This window comes from Penicillium diatomitis (assembly GCF_028827545.1).
Source record: "Penicillium diatomitis strain IBT 30728 chromosome Unknown utg000006l_segment0_segment0, whole genome shotgun sequence".
Classification (NCBI taxonomy): Eukaryota; Fungi; Ascomycota; class Eurotiomycetes; order Eurotiales; family Aspergillaceae; genus Penicillium; species Penicillium diatomitis.
In genome coordinates this window covers 784,348-807,623 of record NW_026623178.1, presented here as the reverse complement: position 1 = coordinate 807,623, position 23,276 = coordinate 784,348, and the positions used below count along the sequence as shown (strand labels likewise).

Below are 23,276 nucleotides of genomic sequence, written 5' to 3'. Positions count from 1 at the left end.
TCGGATTTCCGCCCAGCTCCGTTTCGTCCATCTGCAACTTCAAAAGGTATTCTATCATCATACACCACGACCTGCCATATACTTCGGTCTCCATACACCCTTCTTTCCACGCCTTTTTCCTCACGTCTATCTCATCACACCACCACTTACAATGTCTTTCCTTGGCGGCGGCTCTTCCTCCTCCAAGTCCAATGAGGACATCAAGACGGCTTTGCTGCAGCAAGTCCAACAAGAGCAGGCGATGAACAACGCCCGCGCTCTCATCGGCGTACGTCACTTTGTTCTTTTTCTTTCCTTCCTCTTGTATCGCGCGGTCCTCACCACCACAAATATGGCGAATGCTTCGAAGGGCACACGATTCGCTCAAGTTGGCTCATACAGGCTTTTTGGCACTTGACTGACCTGACGAATTGGCCTTGTTAGAAAATCAACGAGAACTGCTTCGACGCCTGTGTGCCTGCCCCCGGCGCCTCGCTTTCTGCTAAGGAGAACGCCTGCATGTCCAGCTGCATGCAAAAGTACATCAACATGTGGAACACAGTCAGCCGCAGCTACATGCACCGTATGAACGAGGAGAGGAAGAAGATGGGTGGTGACATTGCTGGCCTGTCTATGTAAGAGGCGCAGGGCAGAGTCGTGCTGGCGAGGTCTTTTGTCCACTGTTTCTTCTTCTTCTTTTTTCATCGTTCTCGAGTCCACCTGGGTGCCAGGCCTGGAATCGCATCGGAAATCGGCCATCACATGTGCCAATGACGCAGGTTGGCGGGAGATGAAAGTGACAAATGCTGCTGTCACGAAATATTATGTACGATTAGCACAGGTGCAATGCTCATGTATACCATACTACAATGAGCTGCGGAATCCGGGTCCAGCTCGGCAAACAAAGACGGCGCAGGACCCCGTGTATACTCAAAGAAAATGATCACCACCACAATTTCGACCTCTCGAGTCAGCTCAACTATATTCCAAGCCCGTCAACCGATCATCCGTAGTCTCCCGGGACGTTCAATGGTCCATAATACTGAAGCTCCGCGAGTCAAATCTCAGCTTCAACCCACAATCTAGGGAGACGTGCTACACTGTACTCCTGAAGAAATGGCTACGAAAAAGAGCTCGGCCGGCTGGCATTCAATTCAGTTACGGGGATTTACGGAGGGGTTCTCCGTCCCTGTTTTGCTTTATATTTTGAGGAAACAGTAATACATCGTTGCAGTTCTTGTGGGACGCCCTCTTGGCATCTCCCAGCGCAAAGTTCAGACATTGCACTCATCGCACGAGCGATTTTCGTCTCGTCGTAAATTATACAAGGTCGCTCTAGAAATCGGGGAACAGATGGCCGTATCTGAAAGGGGGAAGTTAGCACAATGCCACAGCTGAAGGAAAAGGGAAACATACGGGTCTTCTCCGGTCGCGCCATAGTGTTCTGTCTCTTCGGGATACTTGTCGTACTGGCTGGCATCACCCTGTCCACCCCGAATTGGGGGAATATAGGGCGCATCGATATCCTTCCGCGCCAGTCGATCCCAAGTGACTTCGGCGAACCACGGGTGGTTCTTGACATCTGCGGGACCTCCGTGCAAGTTGCCCAACCGCTTGGTTAGATCCGCTGTGATCAGCTGGGACAAGAGGTCCACTGCGTCGTCATGCAAGTACGGCGGGTACTTGACCTTTCCCCGAAGAATATTCTCGTAAATCTTGACGGGAGATCCGCTATCCCAGAAGGGCGTGAAACCGCAGAGCATCTCGAAGATGAGGATGCCCAATGACCACCTAGGGAAATGTCAGTGAATTCTCACGGAAAGGATAAAGAAAGAAAAGAGAAAGAGAGAGCGAGAGAGAAAGAAAAGCCAAAAGAGAACAGAATGGCAAAGTATGCTCAGGGCTCGAAAGACGCCAAATGAGCAGGGGTTATCGTACCAGTCGACCGACTTGTTATAACCCTTAGAAGAGACAACCTCGGGAGCCAGATAGTCGGGTGTTCCGCACAATGTCCATGTAATATCGGGCACCTCTTTGGCGAAACCGAAATCGGTGATCTTTAAGTGACCATGGCGGTCAAGCAGAAGATTCTCTGGTTTGAGATCACGGTAGATGATTTGGTGAGCGTGCAGGTACTCCAGAGCCAATGTCACCTCTGCGGCGTAGAATTTGGCGACGGGGTTGGGGAATCGCTATGAGCCGAAAACGAAATTCGAGGAAATGAGTAAGTAGGGTGTCCGAGCAGGGTAGATAACGCTTCGATTTCAGTGGACGCGCGTCATGTGACAGCCAAAGGAGACGAGAGTGAGCATGGCTGCTCTCTCATTCACCTCTCATATGGATCCTCCAACATACCTGTGATTTACGGAGCAAGCTGAAAAGCTCACCACCTTCGACAAAGTCCATCACCATGTACAAGTTCCGCGAGTCCTGCCAGGTCCCCCACAGGGTCACGAGGAATGGATGCCGTACACGATTCAGCATGCGACGCTCGTCATTGGTGTGCTCGATCTGCTTCATTTTAACGACCTGGGCCTTTTTGAGCACCTTCATGGCGTAGAAGCGATGATTATGTTTCGACTGCACCAGATGCACTCGTCCAAAGCTACCGGTGCCGAGGGTGCGCTGCAGCAGGAAATCCTCCTGCGAGTACTTGCCCTTGGTAGTCCGTTCAGGTCTCTGCTGACCTGCTTGGGACTGCTGCTGCTGCTGAGACTGCGAATGCGAATGCGACTGTGGCTGCGGCTGCGGCTGCGATTGGGCCTGCGCATGCGCTTGGGACGGATGCTGAGGCTGGCCTTGACTCAGAGTTGAGCCCTGCATTTGACTGGCATTGTGGGCCTGGGAGCCAACTTCCGAGGGATTGTTGATGATATTGTTAATGCTGGCGGCATTGGTGGAATGGTGGGGGGACGCCTGTGCGCTCCCGGCGGGCTGCATGGAGGCGCCTTCGGAAGAGTCGTGAGATGGATGGTCCGGGTGAGAGTTGTTGTTTGATTGCGCGTCCGTCGCAGCAGCCGGGATTTCGGACGCGAGGGTTTGGGAATCCTTCGTTCGCCGCTTCTTCAAAAGACCTCCTAAACTCGGCATGGAGGATACGACGAAGACGAGAAGGCAACGGCCATAGACAGTTGGGCGAGGGGGGGGGGAGAGATAGAGAGATAGAGAGAGTGTGGGGGGGGAGGGAGACGGAGAGAAAGAGAGAGAGAGAATGAGGATGAGGGGGAGGACGAAAGCGGACGGGGGAGGAGAAGGCAGAGAGGGAATCGGAGGAGACGGAGGAGGAGGAGGAGGAGGAGGAGGAGGAGGAGGAAGAGGCGATGAGGGCGTGAGGAAGCTTCAGGAAATTGGGAGTTGGAGGGGGCCGGGAGGGGGTGGTCACTCAGTGGATAAGTGTGGATAGAACCCGTGGATAACTGGATTTGGGCGGATTTGGCAAGTCTGGGACACGACCGGGGGATGACTGCAATGACTTGCAATGACACGTTGGGCCGGAGAGAGCCACCCGAGGGTTTGAGGACGTCGGTCTTGGGGGTGTTGAAAGAGGATGGGATGGTCTGTATCTATCTGGTCCTGAATCGATGGGGTCGACGGGTTTGACTTCTTGGGTGGAGGGAGGTGGGGGGGGGGGATGAAAGACTTGAGGGAACTATGGGAATTAGAGAGATTTAAGATTTGGATTTGGCTTGAAGAGTAATTGATTGTGCAGACTCAAACGCAATGGGACTGGGGAATGGATGGGGGAGGGGAGAGGGACGAGAGTTGAAGTGGACGGAGAGGATCGAAGGGAATCGTGAGGTGAGGGATGGAAGCAGAGACGAGGTCGGAGAGGAGGGGGCGGATGAGATGACGCATTGGATTTACAGTAAGGTTGCTGTTAGACCTGACTACCTTAGTCAGGCAAGTAGTCCGTACTACTAAGTACGGTACAACTGTACTTTAGACTTCACTACGACTCCAGACTAGAGAGTACCGACCTCCTTGGGATGGTTCTCGTGCCGGCGACGTTGAGCAGAGAGGCGGGATACGGGGTACTACAATTACTATGGACAAGACGTGGGGCACGGAGGTACTGGTAGTGAAGTGATCAATGTACTCGGAAGTTGCTGAATACTAACAGTACATGTATCACTCCTGGAGCGGTACCTCCGAACCTCGTCGGCGCATAGTTGTCAAGGAGTCAGGAAGTCCTGGAGTATATAGATATCTCAATATACTGGTAGAGCAAAAGAGTTGGTAGTCTCAAATCTAAGGGGCAATCGAACCCCCGAGACGAGCAATCCGAGCATCCCACATCCTCGATCTGCGTGGCTGGAAGGGTCCCTGATTGTCGATCGAAGAATCTTACATGTGAAACGAAACACCTCCCAAAAAAGCGACAAAAAGGGCGGGCTCATCGCCAGGATCACATTGCACGGGCTGCAACGGGCATTGATCGCGATCGAGGTGCCGTCAACCGGGAGAACAAGTAGTAGATAGTAAGTTAAGGTAGTTACTAGTTTTACTAATATCCTACTACTGTAGTTAACTAGCAAGTACCAACTTTCCACCAGTCTATCACTGCTGTGGTCGTGTAGATTCGAATAGACTCAATTAAGAGTATGCTGTTGAGGGTCGACACATTGACCGAATACTCAGTGCATAGATTACCTACTTACTTGACTCATATACTGTAGCACTAGCAACAGTGTCTGTTAGTCCGGTGCTACGGTCTCCAGTACAATCAGTACAAACTACCAACGAACGTACCCAGTGCAGTAGTACATAGGTAGTAGGTAGTGCGACTGGTGACTCGTGAGTAAGAGAGTAGTCGTACCTGATTACCCGTTGTCCATCGCCAAGTCAATGAACTTTGGATTCCCCGTATCAATCATCCGTCCAGCTGAGCGGTCCTCCGAGATCGTCATCATGGAATCATCAAGTCGACTCTCATCATCTCATCATCTCTTCCGGCGTGCCAATTCCTACAGCAACAGCCTCCCGCGGTCCCAGCACCGATGCCCACTTGGACGGCGGAAGCTTACCACAGACCCGCGAGAGCTCGAGTCTCGAGCTCGGGACATTCTAGAGCCAATGGACAGTGGACAGCCATCTCGTGCTGTGCATGGTCATCCTGCCCATGCAGTGGTATGCACTGATGCAGACATTCAGAGTTGGACACGAAGGATTGCGAGTACAGTAATGATTGAGCAGGGAGGACATCCGTACCAGTTGAACGACCCACCAAGGTTGAAAGGATGCAAAGGGAGCTCCGGTGCAGCCCAGCCCCCGGCTCCACTCGGCGACACTGGAGAAACCGGATGACGCCGATGACGTTACAAGACGGACTCGAACTGTGGACCCTCCAAAGATGCTTTTTGATCCACGTGATCCGACCCCGCTTCGGGAGGTCAGTACTGCTGACCGTGCAAGGTGCAGTTGCCTTAGTCGAGACTCGAGACTACGGGACTCGGGGTCTTGACAGAGTTACTAACTACGAACTAGTTAACTAACTAGTTAGTAGTAACTACTCAATATTAGTTCACTACTCACTTCACCAAGTCATGATGATGACGACGACGAGGATGAGGATGATGATGATGGTGATGTTGACGATTCAAAGCTTCTATTGCAGCCCAAACCACAGACACGCAAAGAGATGGACAGCAACAATGGTCGAGAGGAAGAGAAAAAGAAGTTCTATACTTCGACGCTCAACAAGACATGACATGGATGGGAGAATCAAATCAAAATCAACATCCTTCCTCCTTTGGGTATGCCAGGAGGAGCTGTCAACGTGCTGATGACGTTTGCCAGTCCAAGTCTATATGAATCCTGCGTGATGGATTTGTCTTTTCGGGACTCAGTACTATTAGGGAGAATCATTGCAATGAACTTGGGGAACTACTGCTTCCCCTAGGGTCTCCCAAGCCAATTCACAATGTAGCGGAGTCTGGAGATAGGTTTGGGTGCCCTGGATATGAGGCATTTATCATCTACAACACTAGTACCACTACTAGTATGAGTGAGTTGTATTGACCGAGTAGTGTAGTACTTAGTGAGTACTGAGTACCACTCAGTAAGAGTACATCAGTCACTCAATCGGTGGGATCATTCTAGGGGGCTGCACGGCTGCAGTCAGTAGTTCGTGGAGCGCATCTTGCAGTTAGACCCTACTTGTCCCACCGACAGCAGTAGTCACCTTCAACGTTGCTATGATGGCCGGGGCATCGCTGGGCGGGCTATCCAATACTCCATCATCATGAGTGCCAGGTTGCTCAGGCTCCCCAAGTTCTAATGGGAGTTTTCTGAATGCCTGATAAACAAGGCGTGTAAGCACATGGTCCAAGGCTGTTCATCCTTAGTTCCCGTTAGTTAATCAAAGTTCCCGTCCCCACTGATAAGTGGGCAGTGGGACGTCGGACGCTGTTCAGGTGGACAAGGTGATCCCGTGATAACAGACCCTTTTCTTACTCAATCTACCAACTTTTTCTGCAGAACATACAATCCCCACTTATCCACACTCTCCTCCCAATGGCTCTCGTGGCCTACTCAGATTCAGAAACCTCCGATGTCGAGTTAGACACCACTCCCGCCGCGCCGGCCGAAAAGCCCAAGAAGCTTGATTCGGTACCCGACTTTCACGTCGACCGCGGCAACCCGCGCAGGATCCGCGTGGCTCTGCCAGATCTCAAACCCGATCCCGTCGCTGGCGGCGATGGCGAGGACGGCCCTGCACGGAAAAGGACCAAGCTAGGAGGTGGTGCGAGTGGAGGGGGAGGAGCGGGCGCGTTCTCAGGCTTCAATTCATTCCTACCTCCGCCGAAGCGTCTGGCGGAGAAGAAGGCCCCGGCCACGTCGACGCGCAAAATATTCAGTTTGAAAACGGGAGCGGAGCCGGGCTTTGACCGTAGCGCCGACGCAGAGATGAGAAACACCTTTGCACAGGAGGCCAGCTCATCAAGCCGAGCGGGCGGTGGCGCAACGACGACGAGCGTTGATCCACCGTCTCATATGGCCCCGGAGCCGCAACCTCTGATCACAGAAGCCGGCGAGGTCAAGCTGCAGGGGAACCCGATGATGTTCCGACCATTATCGGTTGCACGCAACCAAAAGAAAAAGAAACCTTCCACGGCCGCCAGCCTTTCGTCGTCAACAGCTTCATCATCGTCGTCATTAGCAAGAACCACTACAACAACAACAACAACGACGACGACAGGAACACCAGCAGCTCCTAAAATCTCCAAGTCGGCAGTTCAAACAACGGCCGACGAATCTGCGACAGTGGCGCCGACGCCTGCACCTCCAAAACCCAAAGTCAGTCTTTTCTCACTTCCCTCATCAGAAGACAGAGCCACCACAGAAGCCACACCCTCGACCTCGACAACGGCAGGTCACTATGAACCCCTAGTATACAACACCACAGCCGAAGACGAGATCTCAGCAACATCACCACCGGAAGAGCCCCTACTCGCTCTGGACACAATGCCCACAGAGCCGTCGTATTACCCCAGCAACGCCTCCGTCTCCTCATCACTCGACACCATCGCCAACGACCTCAATCTATCCAAGGCGGAGCGCCGACAACTATTCGGCCGAAATGCGCCATCGGCAGACTCTCGCATTCTCACCTTCAATACGGACAAGGAGTACGCGTCCAACCAGGCGATCAGCGAGGCAGAGATGGCTGCCACCCAACACAACCCGGTGCGTGCTATCGCACCAGGCAAGCACACTTTACAGCAACTGGTCAATGCGGCCAGCAGTCAGAAGGATGCGCTCGAGGAGAGTTTTGCTACAGGAAGGAGAAACAAGAAAGAAGCAGGGTCCAAGTATGGTTGGTAATGTGGGCATGGTATTGGCTCTTGATTTAACCTTTCAAGTCGCTGGAAAATAAAATGTGCATCAGTGGTGTTGGTTCGCGGAGGGATCCTCGGTACTGTAAATTAGTCTTGCAACACACTTGAATGAGTTCACAACTACAACGGGTACAAATTGCCGCATAGCATCCGGCTACAGATGGATAACAGTAGTGATCAAGTAACAACGTTCGTCATAGGTTCTAAATGTACAATATTGACTTCATGTACAAAGTATAAAGTTGAAAAAGGAAATCAAAGCACGCACGCCTTCCGGATACACAAGAACGCCAAAATACATGATATAACAGAAAACCCGCAACTTTTGTGTCGCATCACCCTTTTCTTATCTTTTCATCATCGTCATGAAGACACGTCCACGACCTCCGCAAACCACTGCTTGAGCGCCGTTGCTAGAACAGACGGTAGTTCACGAACATCCCGAACAACCAAGTAATAAGGGAAGGGGAAGTTCTCAAGGTATCGTTTCATCCGCAACTTCATCTCACCACCGGAGAGGGGATCAGCCTCAAAGCTTGCCTGCGAGAGGTCGAGAATCGAGCTGCCCTTGACCGCATCCACGATGATGAAGACAATCATGATCCGCTCCTCAAGAGCCTGTCGCACCAACCGACGGATCGTATCATGGTCCTCGCAGATACCGTCTGAAATGATGAGCTGGAGCTGCCAGAGATCAGCTGAGCCAGAGCCCGGTGATCGCTTCCATCGGGCCTCGCGGAAGAGAGCGATGGAGTCGGCGATAAGTTTCCGCACATTGGTTCCAGTTTGCTGGTAGCTGAAGTGTTGGAAGACTTGCGACCCGGCCTCGGACGAGAATGGCTTGCCAAACTCGTGGGCGACACGAACGTGGTCTTCATTACCGAAGCCGAGCACGCAGAGATCGCCGACTTCCAACATGGATAGACTCTTTGCGACGAGTGCCAGCGTCTCAAAGGCAAGCTGACCGGACCCACTTTCGAGCATGGACTTGCTGTCATCGACAGCGAGCATGATTTGATAGTTGCGCTTGGAAGGAATTGATCGTCGCATCCAGATCTTGTCGCGTTTGTACTGAGAAGCGATGTACGGGATAATGCGCTTGATGTTGAGACGCTTACCGGTACGGAAGTCGCCACGGAGCTTGGTGGCCATAGTTGGGGCTAGAATGAGACGCAGTTGTTCGGTGAGAGACAAGGAGAGATCGTTGGTGGCATTCTCATAGTGAGACCAGAGACGACGAGCTTCGGACTCTGGAGTGAGAGGCGGAAGGGAGGACGAGAGATGAATCGCCGCAAGTTGCGAGTCGACTTCATCCAATTCCTCATTGACATCCTCGGTGCCGGGGGCCCCATCAGCGAGATTTCCCGATGGACGGTCCCCGGGAATGAAAGCCCCGGCAGTCTCGCCATTCGTTGGTTCGGCTGCACGATCAACTTGCATGCTGTCCTGCAGTTGATTTTCCAGAGTTTGCTGCTGTTCGTCCGTAACGTCTGGAAGCGCGTCCCGATCTCCAGGCTGATTGTCAGATTCGACACCCTTGTTCTGATCGAGACCTTGCGCCTGATCCTCATTTGCTTGACCAAGGGCCTGTGTGTCGGCGACGTCGTCATCGTCCTTAAGATGCTCAAAGTCCGCATCAGCCATGTCGGTGTCCTGAGGCAGAGGCTGAGAGTCCTCTTCATCCTGTGACGGGGTCAGGACTTCCTTCTGTCGTCGGTGCCACTGCTCAAGAATATCGCCGAGCTTCTTAAAGGCTTGCATCTGAGGCTCATTGGGTGCTGAGTCCTCGGCACCGCCGGCATCTCGACTGCGTTTGCTCTCTTCGCTCTCCTTGGCAGCGCCTGTCTGTTGCTCAGCATTAGCGGTTGGGTCGCTTGAACCACTTTCCTGCTGCGCGTCGCCTGAGGCTCCCTTGTCTTCGTTCTGATCCTGATCAGCGGCGAGGCCGCCATTGACAGCGTCGCTTGGCGCCACATCGTCTCCAGCCGCTTCATTCTCATCCCGCTGGGTGAGGAATTCTTCCTGCTCAGCCTCTTCGCCTCCGGCTTCATTCTCTTCTTCTTGGCCCTCGCCTTCGTTTGTCTCCTCGCCTTCTTCACCTTCTCCGTTCTCTTCGTCGGCACCTTCTGCTTGTTCATCGAGGTTCGTCTCCATATCGTCATCCCCATCTGCATCACCTTGCTGGTCTTCTTTCTGATCTTCTTCAGGAAGAGGGCCCATGTCCGAAAGGTCGTCCATGCCATCATCGTCCTCTCCTTCTTCACCTTCGCCCACATCATCGCCATCCAGCTGCATCTCATCGGGGAGTTCCAAAGTTTCTTCTTCCTTGGCATTGGGATCGGTGACATCCATGTCTTCACGACCGATAGCTTCTCCCTCGTCATCGGGGGCTTCTTCGTCTTCTTCCTCTTCGTCATCCTCTCCCTCTCCCTCTTCACCCTTGGGGCCTTCTTCGCCGTCTTTCTTTTGCTCTTGGGCGGCAGTCTGCTGATCGTCTTCGGCCTGGCCCTTTCCTTCCTCATTCTCCGTTTCCTTCTGCTGTTCATCATTGGTGCCGTCCCAGAGCTTCTCATCCACAGCTCCAGAATCAAGACCATCAACACTACCAACTTCTTCATCAATATCATCCTCCTGATCCTCGCCATCCTCGTCTTTGTCTTCGTCCTCGCCTTCCTCCTCCTTGTGATCACCAGTCTCTCCTTCGAGCTCTTCCTGATCCATGTTGACAGCCTCAGCAGAGTCCTGCATCTCGTCTTTCTCAGCGTCCTCCTTCTGGGCTTGTTGTGCGAGTTCTGAAAGGTCTTCATCGTCGCCGACATCCTTGCTAATGTCCTCTGCGCCTTCACCCTCGCCAAGACCTGTGCCGCTCTCCATTTTGCCCTCTTTACCTTCGTCTTGGGACGCCTCGGCGGGACTGCAGAACCCTTCTGACGCGACCTGTGTGAAAGTCTTGGTCAAAATGTAGGATGTCTTGCAGATCTCCCGATGGACCGAAGTGAAGCGAACGACGAGGTTTTGGCAAATTTCGTAGAATTTAGTGGCAATGGGCAGAATGCTGGCCACAAGAGCCGCTGCCAACGGAAGAGCATCTGAGGATGCATCTTGCACATTCTGCAGACGGTCCAGAACACCAGCCAGAGAGGTGGTGATCTCCTTCAGATGGAGTGCGCGGGATGCGCGTGAGAAGAATTCATCACTCCGAGACATCAGACCATCGAAAGCGATTCCGGTGGGAACGCTCGCGAGTTTCTGCAGACCCACCAACATCTTGTCGACAGCGGCCATGAGAGCTTCGTCAAAGCGTACAACTGACAGGCTCCCACCTTCATTCACGCCAGCAGTAGGAATATGCTCGTTCTTGACCCAAGGATAGATCTGCTCCAAAGCAAAGGAGAGGTCAGGACGCTCAGAGATCCATGTTTTCACGTCATGCTCGAGCTGAGCCAGCAAGTTTCTTGCACGTGACACGAGTTCCTTCTGGTCGGAGGAAGCTATGCCCACCGGAAGGGCAGGCTGGGACTTCAGAGCAAGGCAAAGATCGTCAAGGGCGGTTCTTCTGGACTTAAGTTCCTGGGAGAGCGATGCCACGGAGGCACCCGAGAACCGTGAATGCACCTCCACCACCCTCAGTGCTAAGGCAAGGATCGGGCTTAGCCAGGAAATAAGTCGTGTCAGGCCCTGAACTTCATCGTCGCCACAGTCACCATCTTTAACAAGCTTGGAAGAGTCAACGGTCCAGAGATTACTAGCTCTGTCTAGGGTTGAGCGCATCTCACCCAATTCTGAGAGGGCCGGAGAAAGCACGCCCCTCTGACGACGAATGATGAACAGCAAGTATTCAACGGAACCCATGCTGCGAGACACCTCGACGTTGCTGAGCTCCTCGGAATAGTTTCGCGAGGCCAAACGAGCGCGAGGCAAGAGATCCAGTAACCTATGGAAATAGGAGTCGGCACTGCGAACTAATCCCTGGCCCGCGAGGGCATTGTCGAGGTCGAAAGCAGCGCTTGTGGAAAGGATCTGCGACAAAGAGGCCTGGGCTTCGATCAAACTAGTACCAGCATTACGCTTGACGCCCATTTCGAAGAGACGCTTGAGGGTATCCGCGAAGAGACGGCGTTTCTGCACCTTGAGGTGTTGTACATCGTCCTTGTTGTCCTCTGTCAAAGTCTTGGGCGTTGCAGATTTGAACTCATTGACATTCTCGATTATGGAAGTTGTGAATTCCTCGAGATCTTTGGCGATATCGAACTCCGCGGGAATAGACGAATAGAGATTCATCATATTACGTGCTGTGCCATCCGGGTTCTGGAACCGTAGAGCCCGAGATGACCACAGCTCCGAACGTGATTGACAGACAGACACAACATCGGTGAGAGTTACATGTGTAAGGGCTGGCTGAGTTGGGATCGACTCGCCCACTGCGCCGCTAAAGTCTTGCAAGCCCTGCTCAAGTACCGCCTGGATGGGCTGAGCAAGAGCCTCGCGGTACTTGCGAACAAGCTTGAAGAGCTTGACATGCGATCTTCGGGCACTTTCCTTCAAAGCCACAATATTCGTATCTTTCCAGCTAGCCAGTTGAATTTGCTCCTTGATATCCTTCTCCAGGATTGCTCGTTTGTCGTGAAGAAGCTTGTCAACCAAAGGCTCGAATGGCCGGAAATGGGAAATGAAGTTAGCCAAAGCGTTGACCAGGGGTGTCAGACAGTCATAGTCACGCGTAAACGCAACCAAGAGGGCCTGGAAGTCTGACACAAGCTGGAGACGGCGGGAGAACTGGCCGAGGGACGTAGACTGGAAGAACTGCTCCAGAGTATATATAACACCTTGGATGTGTGCGCTCATGTCCTCCTCGCCATTCTCAGCCATTTGGAGCGGCACTGCGAGAAGTGCTTCATAGGCGATGAACCACCATGAGCTTACATTTTCATCGCAGCGTTCCTTTTCAAGATCGAGTAATTTAGCCCAAGTGGTCAACTCGAGCCGTCGCCAGCCCACGGTCGTAGCCGTGATCTCATCGTATAGGGCGGCTGCTGAATACTCTCGGCTCGCAACAAGCTGCCATTCGTGGACATAAGAATGGAGCTTCTCCAATTTCGTCAGGAACTTGGCGACAGGCTCCGTGTGCTTGAACTGGAGAATCTCCGAGCAACAGTTGATGACTTCTTGAAGCACAGCGTGTTCGGGCCAGGCGGTCTGAATCTGCGCGAACCGAGATTGTACAGACAGTGTAAGATCGACCAGTTTTCTGGCTTCTGCAAGGTTGCAGTCTGTGTAGAAGTTATAGTTCTTCTTAACTTGGACCTCAGACCCAGTCTGCATGGCATCTTCTAGAAGAAGCAGCACCGCGGGAAGATGACTCTGAGGCGAGACTGGCGTAAATGAATTCCGCTTTGTCGACCACATTGAGCCGAGAAGCTGACCAGATTCCTTGACAAACTGAGGGAGTGCATCGTCTGAACGTTGAGCATTGACAATCTTAGCGTGAAGAGATGAGAGGCGCACAGCAATCGCTCGCGGGTCAATCCGACCTTGACTTTCGACTTCGGTTTGACCGTCGTCGTAAGTCGGGAAAAGCTCGCGTAGCTCAGTGTCGTTGATCTCCTCTTCATCTTCCCATGACCCTCGATAACGGTAAAGTTCGTTCTTTTCAGCCTCCTTTTCTTGGTCTTCCCGGAGTTGTGTCTTCCACAAGTAGTGGAAATCAGAAAAGATGCGACGGAGAGACTCGCGGAAATGTTTCACATCGATGATGCTGGGATCAGCGTCCTTCACAGTCCATAAGGCAGTCATCTCGTGCAAGCGCATTTCTACTGCGTGTGCTTGGCTTTTTGGCGGAGGTGCGATGGAACTGGAAGAAAGAACAGGGTGGTGACAGCCTCCCATGAGAGGTGTGCACTGGCTCAGGGATTGAATGTCTTCCATTTCACCGGCCTCTGTGTGTTGGCTTGAGACCACGAATAAGCCAAGATCGAGAAGCTGGAGGAAGCGAACGATTGGGACAGTCATGTCGTCGTAAGATCGGTAGTTCGTAGAGAGGCGAGAGCATAGCTGAACGATGTTGTCGCGGAGAAGCTTGATCATTTCTCGTGATTCCGCAATCGTCTCGGGCGATGCGACCATCATCTCCGGGCTTCGTTTCACAACAGAGTGAATCAAATTGGTGAACTCGCCATGCAGTAAGCTGAGTTCAGATTGCTCAGGGCGGGTAACAGACGAAGGTGGCGGAGCAGATCCAAGTTCTTGAGATTCTTCACCTAGCAGGACTGAACGTAGAGTGGAAGACTGTCCAGAAAATCTGCGTTCGAAGGCAAGGATAGCATTCAACTTAGCAGTGATCTCATCGAGTCGTCGTTTATGTCGCTGTCTTTGAACGACAAGGTCAAGAGAGGGATCAAATGCTTTGTCTGGCACGAACAAACGGAGGAGAACCACAGCAAGCTGGACGGTGGCACGACCAGTGGTTTGAACAGTTTGTTCGCTTGTGGCAGCGGAGATCAAGGAAGAGATCAGAGCAGGCAGAGCGTTTTGTGCTATGCTCACAAAGTAATGGTCAGGAGGCAGAGCAGAATCAGTCACCACGGGAGAGAGTGTCCGCGGATGGTCAAAATTGCCAGATTCCAATTCTTGCAAAAGTGTGACCAGTTGATCGATCGAGGCGGGATCGAAGAGATCACTGTGACAGGATACAAGTTCCAGTGTCAGACCTGCTAGCATACGAGCGAGAACTCGAGCCTGATCCGTGGCAATACATGCAGTGCTCAGTGTGAGTGCCTCGGACAACGCCTTCTTCTCGGCTTGAAGCAAATCCATTTGTCCCAACGTCGTACTATTGACCGAAGTCAATCGATCCAAAAGGGACAAAGAGAGGACTCCTCCGATGGCCAACGCGCCATGATTTCCTGCACCTGAGAACAAAGTCAGACGATTGAGCATGTTTGGGACACGACTCCGTGCGATCGAAGCGTCTAATGAGCGTGCATGGCGACCCGCAAGCAGTGGCACCACAGAATTGAGCGGTTTCTCAGAGTGGATGATTTCGAGGTCATGATACTGGCAAATAGCCTCGAATTCGTTCGCGAAGTAGGGATATTGTGCTGCATTACTACGACGCACGGCTTTGTCAAGTGCAGTGACAGTCTGCTTGATGCCATCGAGAAGCATGGCGCCGTCCGCGCCGTTTTGCAAAATGAATTTGTGCGCGGTCATGAGCGAGTTCCAAATGGCGCTTAGCTGAGACACTTCAACACGCGTCTGCAGTGCCAAGTCGGTGAAATGACGCACAGTGGCTTCCAGATCAATCAGCGAAGTCAGCTGGTCCTGCGATGACGGCGTAACATGTCTCCACGAATCCCACATTCTTTGCATGCTAAGACCGGTACTCAATGCCCAGCCCGCCTGGAACCGGGAGAGGGCATTTGACAAGGCTCTTTCCAAAGGTCGTAAGGCCGGCGATGAGTCTAGCAGAGAAGCGCAGACGCTTCGTCCAATTTGTAGATACACCTGGAATTCGCCTTCGTCGAGCGAGGTCAAGTTTGTGACCCTGTAGATGTCGTAGCAGAGGCTGAGGACCATTCGCAAAGCAGACACAAGGTCGGTGGATTCGAGACTTTCCTCACCAAGTGCACTGAAACACTCAAACAAAGCTTGACCACAATCGGACAGGAAACTCCCAACAGGCTGTGTTGAATCCTTCATGAGTGAGTGCACACGATCAGAGGCCAAGGATCTTTCCAGCCGTGTCATCTGGCTCGGTTTCAGTTGAGATGCGGACTCGTGAGACTGTACCAAGTGCTGCTTCAGACGGTAAAGCTCGAGTTTGAACTGTTGCAGGTATGCTAGTACTATGGCTTTCGCGCGAGAGCGACTGCCTCCAATGACTGAAAGCAGAGGTTCATTGACGAGAGGGTGGACAGGCTGCAATTGCCCTTTCACAGCAAGCGAAATACCTGACATGGAAACTTGTTGATTGAGAGCGACGTGAGGCTTCCAGCCTTCATTCTCCTGAATCAGCAAAACGTGTCGCTGAAGATGAGTGGACACGAAATCTTTCAAGCCGCCTGCCGTTGTGATGGGCATAATTGCGACGGGAGACCGAGAGAGATATTCGATATCATTTGGGGACAAATGATCGAAACAGATTTCCATCATATCATCCTCGCCCATTGGCGATGAACCAGATGAGAATGCCTCCGAAGACTGCCAAGTATATCGGAGTCGGTAAAGTAGGGACTCGCACGTATATGAAGGAGTTAACCTTGTGGGCAATTCGAGCTGCTGATCGGGCAGGAAGCAAATCTCTGTGCATCGATTACGCATCGCGCGAGACAACTCACCGTGCCGAGGATCCATGGTCAAGAACAGACGAAAGTTAGGGTGAGGAACGATGACTCTCGCAGATCCATCCTGAGTCCGCTGCTCATTCAAAATCAGCGTGCCATTCGGCTCAGTCAACGAATTCAGCCTGTCCAAAACTGATGGATTACAAAGGTTGGCGTTGTCAAGGATTACCCATGATCCAGTCTGAACTGCTCGCGTGAGAGCGCCTTCTGTCCACTCAAAGCCAACCTTCATCTTATCCGAGTTCTGCATGGCGTGCGTCAAGTCTTGGGCGCGCTTGTAGAAACTCTCGAGGTTCGAATTAGGGAAAGACTGGCACAAGGAAGAGAGGGATGACAAGATCTCATCCAGCGGCAGCTCAGCCAACTGAAAGTGTTGACAGACTTGCAGTGCCAAGGCCACGGACTCGGAAACGCCTCCGGAAGCAAATGAGTTGATGACCTGTGCTTGCAAGAACGTTTGAACATCGTTGACTAGAGTTTGAATCTCTCTCCTATGATCAATTTGCTCAAATCCTCCAATCAAGTCCATGGTATCAGTGTCTGCGCTTAAAGCAAGCTCCTCGAGGCTGGCTCCATTGATCGCCGCTAACTTCTTGATTAATGTTGTTTTGCCGCAACCGGTAGGTCCAACAAGAATGCTGGGCCACGAGTTATCAATGCAGAGAATTAGCGACTCGAGAATCTGCAGATCGTTTGGAAGCACTTTCATATTCGGTCGAGAGGAGCGTTGCACAAGAGGATCTCGCCTCATTATACCCAGGCCCACTTGCATGTATTCAGGTGTCAAGTTGTGGAAGTAACTCTTGGCTTCAACTTCAGAGGTATCGAATACCCGGTCATAGATTGTGGAAACTTGCGCACGATCTTCGGCGCTTCTGAACCTCTGACTAATCACGACGTCCAGGAAATGTCTGGTTGAAATCTGGAGGTGGCCTCGATCGGCTAATTGCAACCAACGCTGAATATCACGCAAGTTAACTTCCCATGGACCTCCGACTGTGCCAAGTCTGCGTTCCGTTGCAATTGCGGTATTCAAAATGGAAATGAAGTCGACGAGCTTTTCGGTCTGGGTCGAAGGGCTTCCAGGGAAGAGCTTGCCGCAAATCGTCTTCAGGTCAGCATCAGTGAAGCTGTCCGCATATACAACTGTAAAGCGATTGACGAAGGAGGCAGGAAGGCCTTTTCTTCCACCGCCCTGGTGGTGAGGGTTCTGTGCTGCGAAGAGCACGAAATCAGGGTGGCGCTTGAATGTCTGGTCTAGTTCAGCGATGTAGACCTGCTGACGGTGATCTAAACATGAATTCAGGCCCTCAAGGACAGACTGCGAGGCCAAGTTCATTTCGTCAAGAAGAACCCAGTCACCGCGCTGCATGGCCCGCAAGAATGGGGCATCACGCCATGTGAACTGTCCAACATCTCCACCTTCGACGGGAACATCAGATCCAAAGAGATCTGTCAGGTCGGTTTGCTCTGAAAGATTTATCCGAGTAAGCGGTTTGCCAAGCGCTCTAGCCAGCGCCGTTACAAGGGTCGTTTTGCCAACACCCGGGCTGCCTTCCATGAGGATAGGTTTGGAAGACTGCAGGCCACGTGCAATTCGGACTGAATTCGAGATCGTGGTCGGTGCATCCATAGTGAACTGTGGATCGGGATCCGCATCGCCAATAATCGGCAATAAAAACGGGCCAACCTTCAGGTGACCAGGTTCGAGAGACACAGTCGAGTCTTGCCAATAGATATTTGATGCATCCACGCCAAATAGCTTGCCGAGTTTCACAAGACATTTTTGACGATTGTCATTCAGATCGCTCATGGAGATTGCAAGCATGGCAGCCGGGTTTGCACCCAGTGTATCAACAAAGACCATAGCGGCACCTTGCACCACAGCAAATCGCACGTCCTGATTCTCGCAAGTATTCACGAAATCCACCCACGCAAGAAGATCACGAAGGGAAAGTGATGTGGTGGACGTGTTCTGGAAGGTGGACTTGAACCATTTGGCGAATTGAAGCATAGACCTTGCAATTCTCTCATCTCTCAAGGTCAGTCTCATCTGGAGAATCGGTAGGATGTCCTCATCTTCAGACAGCTGTGGAGCCCATATCTCTGTCATACGGTTTCGCAGGGCCGCTGAGAGCTCACGCTTGCCATAATCACCACCAGGGTTCATGGTGGACATGAACTGGAACCCTGCATCAGCCACGACCATCGAGTCGATAGGACCTTTCTCCGCCAGAAGAATCGATCGGTGAGGTTCCAGCACACTGTTGAGTCGTTCGAGGACAGAATCATCTGCAAGAGAAATCTCATCTAGCAGGAAAAACTGGCCGGTCTTCATAGCCGTGATCAAGCTTCCATCCGACCACTCAAAGAGAGCGTTGCATCGAACTAAGTTTCGCTCGATGCGGTGCATGAGGCTTTGGTCCAGCTCCTGTTTCTGCTGGCTGTCGAGGGAGGAGAACTCCTGCTTCAGCTGCTCAAGTGAGAGATCTGCAGCTTGCTGTCCGGATGAAAGACATCGGAGATCTTGTAAAAGCTGCTTCTCAATAGCAGCGCGGTTTCGGATGGGTCTTTGTGCGCCTATTAAATCTCCAGTCTCCAGGTTTATATGCGCGTTCACAATGTAAAGCTCCCGCTTGAATGCTTCTGCAACGGCCTGGCACAGTTGTGTTTTGCCACATCCAGTTTCTCCGACAAGAAGAATTGGCTCGTTGTTTTTGATAGCTCGCGAGACGAGGACGAAAAGGCGGCGCATAGCTTTGGTCCATACGATCCCAGATGGCAATTCTGCCGTTTCTGGCACGCTCTGCTTCAACTGAGACTCGCTGTAGAGTAGGTCGTCATCCAGTTTGACTTTCATGACCTCTTCAATCACACTTTTCACTGCAGCTTTCTCCGCGGGATTACGGACGCGCTCGGCAAGAAGCATGTACCCATTCACGGCAAGCTGCTCTCGGTCATCAGCATCACGGAGGGCCCAGCGGAAAAGATCACGGAGGGTGGCAAAACTGTTCTTTTGCTCAAAGAGGCGGTTTGATTGACGAAGTAGAGAAAGTCTGCGATAGACTGAGACAATTCGACTGCAGAAAGAGGGCGCAATTTGAGAGCGCTCTTTGAGAATGAATTCAAGTTCACTTTCTGGGATATCATCAAAGTGAAGCTCAAGGAAGCGATTTCGGAATGCTCGAGAAAGAACCTTCCTGCCTCCGTAGAGACCAGCGGGATTTTGCGTTGCAAACAGCATGAAGTTCGGATGCGGGTGAACTACCTCCTGGGTCTCTGGAATGAAAAGCTCTCGATTGTCGTCAAGAAGACGATTGAGCGCCTCGAGGACATCGGATGGAGCCAGGTTCAGCTCGTCAAGAACAATCCAATATCCGTTTCTCAGCGCCTCAACTAAAACACCCTCTTGATATCGTAGGCTGCCGTCGTCGGATGATATATATGAGCCTAGGTACTCCTGCAAGTCCGTGTGTTCGTGGTTATTGATACGAACAAACTTGTTGCCGGAGACTTTGGCCAAATATTCAATCATACTTGTCTTTCCTGCTGACGTAGGACCCTGCAGCAAGACGGGAAAACGACGTGTTGAGCTAGCCCTGACAAGGTTCTTGAGATTCTTCTCAATAAAAGGCGTGATAATGTAATGAGGCTGCTCCTCTGGTCTCAATGGACCACGTCGCATCCAGTAGTGTTTGAATTGGACGTAATCTTGACCATCTTCTGGGGCGCGCGGAGTACGCCCTAGGAGCGACTTCGCATTCTTTGCGTTTTCGAACACATACTTCTCCAACAAAGGCACGACAGTTTTCTCTGATTCCAAGCTGAGTACTGTGAGGAAACTCATGCTGAAGCCTTCATAAATCGCTCGCCTCAACCCATATACGTGTGCATGATCAATTACATAGATCAGAGCTCGTACGAGTGTTCGAATGCTGAAATGCGGGCGCTGCCCAGCTCCATCTGTCAGTTTGTTACTGTTGCTGAGCTTTTTGGTCTCCAGGTACAGCTGTGCAAGATCTGGACCGGCTCTTTGGTCTCCAATTGTCAATGTGCCAAGATACTTCTCGATCAGAGCGAGTAGATCGTCAAGCTCAGTATCTGGTGAATGAACGTAGAACTCGGTGAATCGAGAACGCAAGCCGGGGGGCAAATCGCGCTTTCCAGCGTCTGTGGCAGGATTCATGGCCCCAAAGATGCGAAATTCGGGATGACCGAAGACACGTTCCACGTCTCCGGCTTCTGACAGAAGGACAGACGGCATGCCTTCACTGCCGTGATTCAGAAGACTCGCGATATTCTCGAGGGTGTCGGGGGACGCCAGGTTAACCTCGTCCAAAAGCACCCACTCGCCGTTTCTCAGAGCTCTGACAATTTTTCCCTGCACAAAGGCAAAGGCAAATTTGGCGTCACCCTGAGAGACTTGAGCTTCAAAGTCTGAAAGTTGAGACTCGAAAGTTTGCCATCGTTGTCTTAACTGCTGGTATTTTGGGGATTCCAGCTTTCGCTTCTTTGCTGGCTGCTGCTCATCGTTATCGGCATTGACATTGCGTGCAGGATTGAATACTCCGCTAGCCAGGCGGACAGCCTCATGCCAGAGTGTGACAAGGCGGACCCAATTTCCAGAGGCAACGCTTTTGGAAACAGACGCAAGGAACTTCTGGTTCTTCTTGGCGGAGAACGTCAATTCGAACAGCTGAGTGAACTCGTCGAGCATGGGTACAGCCATTGTACGAATGCTGACGGGCTTGAAGCCTCCGAGAAGATCTGTGCTCTCAGATTGCTGAGACAAATTGACGACGGTAAGCTTTTGACGCATCAGAGTTGCCAACTGTTGGATAACAGTGGTTTTGCCAATTCCTGTCTCTCCCACGAGCAATACGGGCTCTGCCATCTGCACAGAGGCAGCCACCTGCTCCATGATGGAAAGCGCTGATCTTGTTGAAGCAAATCTGGATGCAGCTGCCGCCAGTCGTTGTGCTGCACCACTAGGTACTCTGATCTTTTGCAGAACCTCCCTACCGAGCACCAAGGAGTTACTTTTGTCGTTGTAGGCCGGAGCACGCTCCTCGAGGCAGAATTGCGCACGCTGAGGTGAGATCTGAAGAGCTTCCGCGACAACACCAGCCAAAGACCTTTGCATTGATTTCTCAGGAAGGTATTTGAGGAATACGTCCACCATGTCTAGCAAAATCTCATCTTCGATACTTTCTGGCGCGGCTTCGAAACCGGTCTTTGCGCCAATGAGTTGAAGTCTTCGGTGCAGTCGGTTGCATAGCTTGATCAAATCACGAAAGCCCGGCGTTCGCCCTTGTGACCCTTTAATTGCTAAGCTTCCATGGAAAGCGAAACAAACACCTTTGTAGACTTCCATGATTGTTGGCACACGAGATTCCAGCAATGGGAACTTTCGCAAGATAACATCCCTCATCTCATCAACTGACAAGGATTGGATATGAACTCTCTGCCACAGGCGACTTCCGAGCATGGAATTGTTCGGCGCAATTTCCTCCCCGGAGATGCTGTAAGAGGACTTCATGGTCGCAATTATCTTGAAGCCTTCCGCACATTTGATACGCTCTCTTCGGCTGGCAATAGTGAGCTCCCCGCGCTCGATTATTGGAAGAATGAGACCAAGAACTTCGGACGGCGCTCTGTCCAAGTCTTCAATCAGCACCCAACGACCTTCCCGGGCTGCTTTTGTGAGAACACCGGGCTGCCAAGAGAACGAGCCAGTGGCAGAGGATGTTGCGTACATTCCGAGCAAGCTTTTGGCGTCAGTCTGCTCGTTCAAATGCAAAGTGATCATCGTTTCAGCTTGGCCCATGTTGCTGGCAACGTCGTTGATCAATGTCGTCTTGCCGGAGTTAGGCAAGCCCACCAGCAAGATAGGCTTGACATCTAGCAGTGCTCGCGCAATTCGGCGGATGTTTGCCACGGTTGTCGGAGTGTTGACGACTGATGATTCTCCGGCGACCACGTCTTTCGTTCGGGGTACCAAAACGCCGCAGATATTAGCAGATCGGGTTGTGAAAGCATGTCTCATTCGATCGACTAGTCCCGTCTCCCCATCTTCAGGGGAAGATTCAGCTCTGGGCCTCCTGCGATGTTCCAAAGTCTCCCATCTCCGCTCTTCCCAGAGTCCTAGAAGACGATAGTCGATTGTGATGCCTTCCCAAGGTCCTTCGACAGGGTCCACACCGGTATTGATGCGCAACATCTTCTCAGTTGCGGCATCAGCAGCATGCATATAGAGTGCGAAACACCGAATCGCGAGGTATCGGATGACGCGGTCCTCGTGAGGAAAGAGTGACTGAAGTTGAATTGGTGACACGACCTTGGCAAATGTTTCCAAGTCGAACGACATTAGGCGGAAAAGTGCGAGAAGTATCTTGCGAATTCGGCCCGTGTCTAGCTGTCGTAGTGTCAGCTCCTTGGAGCCTGCAAGGGCCGAGAGGCCACCAGTCTGCGAAGAGGCATGTTGGCTCGCGAATGGAAGAAGGTATGCCGCAATTGGTAAAATACGGGCAAAAGCTGCCAGAACATCAATTGGGTCAGCTCCTCCATCTGGCTGAAGCCATCGGGCTCCTAGCTCTACGATGAGTGGTTCGTAAAGCCGAAACACGCTTTCTGTAAATTGGCTATTGAGTGCGCTAATGGCGAGCGCGTGAAGTTGTTGAGTCTCCGAGGCCGACTGTATCAAGCCGGCCAGCTCGGTCGGGAGTTGCTCAAGCAGCTCCGACTCTGTGAGAATCCTCTCGTAGACGGGCCTTCCATTCATTCTGAGCCCGACTGCAAAGAGATTCTCTTTGCGTAGCCAATGCAAGTTGAGAATGAGGGTAAAAACTCTCCGCAACTTTTTTTTCTGCCGCCACAAGAGCACGCCCCACTGAGATGAGATCTCAGTCACCGCCTGGCACCGTACATCCTTCCAGGCCGGTAGGTAAAGGTCCAGCCTGGCGGGCGGGCTGCCAGCCTGCTTGAACTAGATGACTAAGAGACTGGAGCCTCCCGGAGCCTGAGCCCTCCTGTCTGAGGTCCAAAGTAGGCCGAGGATCCGTTCCGCCTGGTGCGGGACCTGCGGATGCCAAGCAGCGCCCGCTCCGATAAGGAACGA

The 23,276-nt window shown here is 52.2% G+C and overlaps 5 protein-coding genes across 5 annotated transcripts; 3 read left to right on the top strand and 2 right to left on the bottom strand.

The window, feature by feature from the left end:
- Positions 1-151: 151 nt before the first annotated feature.
- On the top strand, positions 152-618 carry tim13 (protein translocase subunit TIM13; the record flags this gene model as incomplete). The annotated part of the gene is made up of 2 exons (XM_056935521.1): positions 152-268; positions 424-618. 2 exons carry the CDS (start codon positions 152-154, stop codon positions 616-618), a joined length of 312 nt encoding a protein of 103 aa, XP_056789393.1.
- Positions 619-1,314: 696 nt separating this feature from the next.
- pkaC (cAMP-dependent protein kinase catalytic subunit pkaC) lies at positions 1,315-3,069 on the bottom strand (the record flags this gene model as incomplete). The annotated part of the gene is made up of 4 exons (XM_056935520.1): positions 1,315-1,342; positions 1,396-1,770; positions 1,918-2,171; positions 2,335-3,069. 4 exons carry the CDS (start codon positions 3,067-3,069, stop codon positions 1,315-1,317), a joined length of 1,392 nt encoding a protein of 463 aa, XP_056789392.1.
- A 1,755-nt stretch (positions 3,070-4,824) lies between these two features.
- Positions 4,825-5,686, top strand: N7539_005917 (uncharacterized protein; the record flags this gene model as incomplete). Its single annotated transcript, XM_056935519.1, has 4 exons — positions 4,825-5,106; positions 5,216-5,368; positions 5,464-5,474; positions 5,521-5,686. 4 exons carry the CDS (start codon positions 4,825-4,827, stop codon positions 5,684-5,686), a joined length of 612 nt encoding a protein of 203 aa, XP_056789391.1.
- Positions 5,687-6,492: 806 nt separating this feature from the next.
- Positions 6,493-7,803, top strand: N7539_005916 (PRCC domain-containing protein; the record flags this gene model as incomplete). The annotated part of the gene is made up of 1 exon (XM_056935518.1): positions 6,493-7,803. One exon carries the CDS (start codon positions 6,493-6,495, stop codon positions 7,801-7,803), a length of 1,311 nt encoding a protein of 436 aa, XP_056789390.1.
- Positions 7,804-8,180: 377 nt separating this feature from the next.
- On the bottom strand, positions 8,181-22,940 carry N7539_005915 (AAA family ATPase midasin; the record flags this gene model as incomplete). Its single annotated transcript, XM_056935517.1, has 1 exon — positions 8,181-22,940. One exon carries the CDS (start codon positions 22,938-22,940, stop codon positions 8,181-8,183), a length of 14,760 nt encoding a protein of 4,919 aa, XP_056789389.1.
- Between the last annotated feature and the right edge of the window lie 336 nt (positions 22,941-23,276).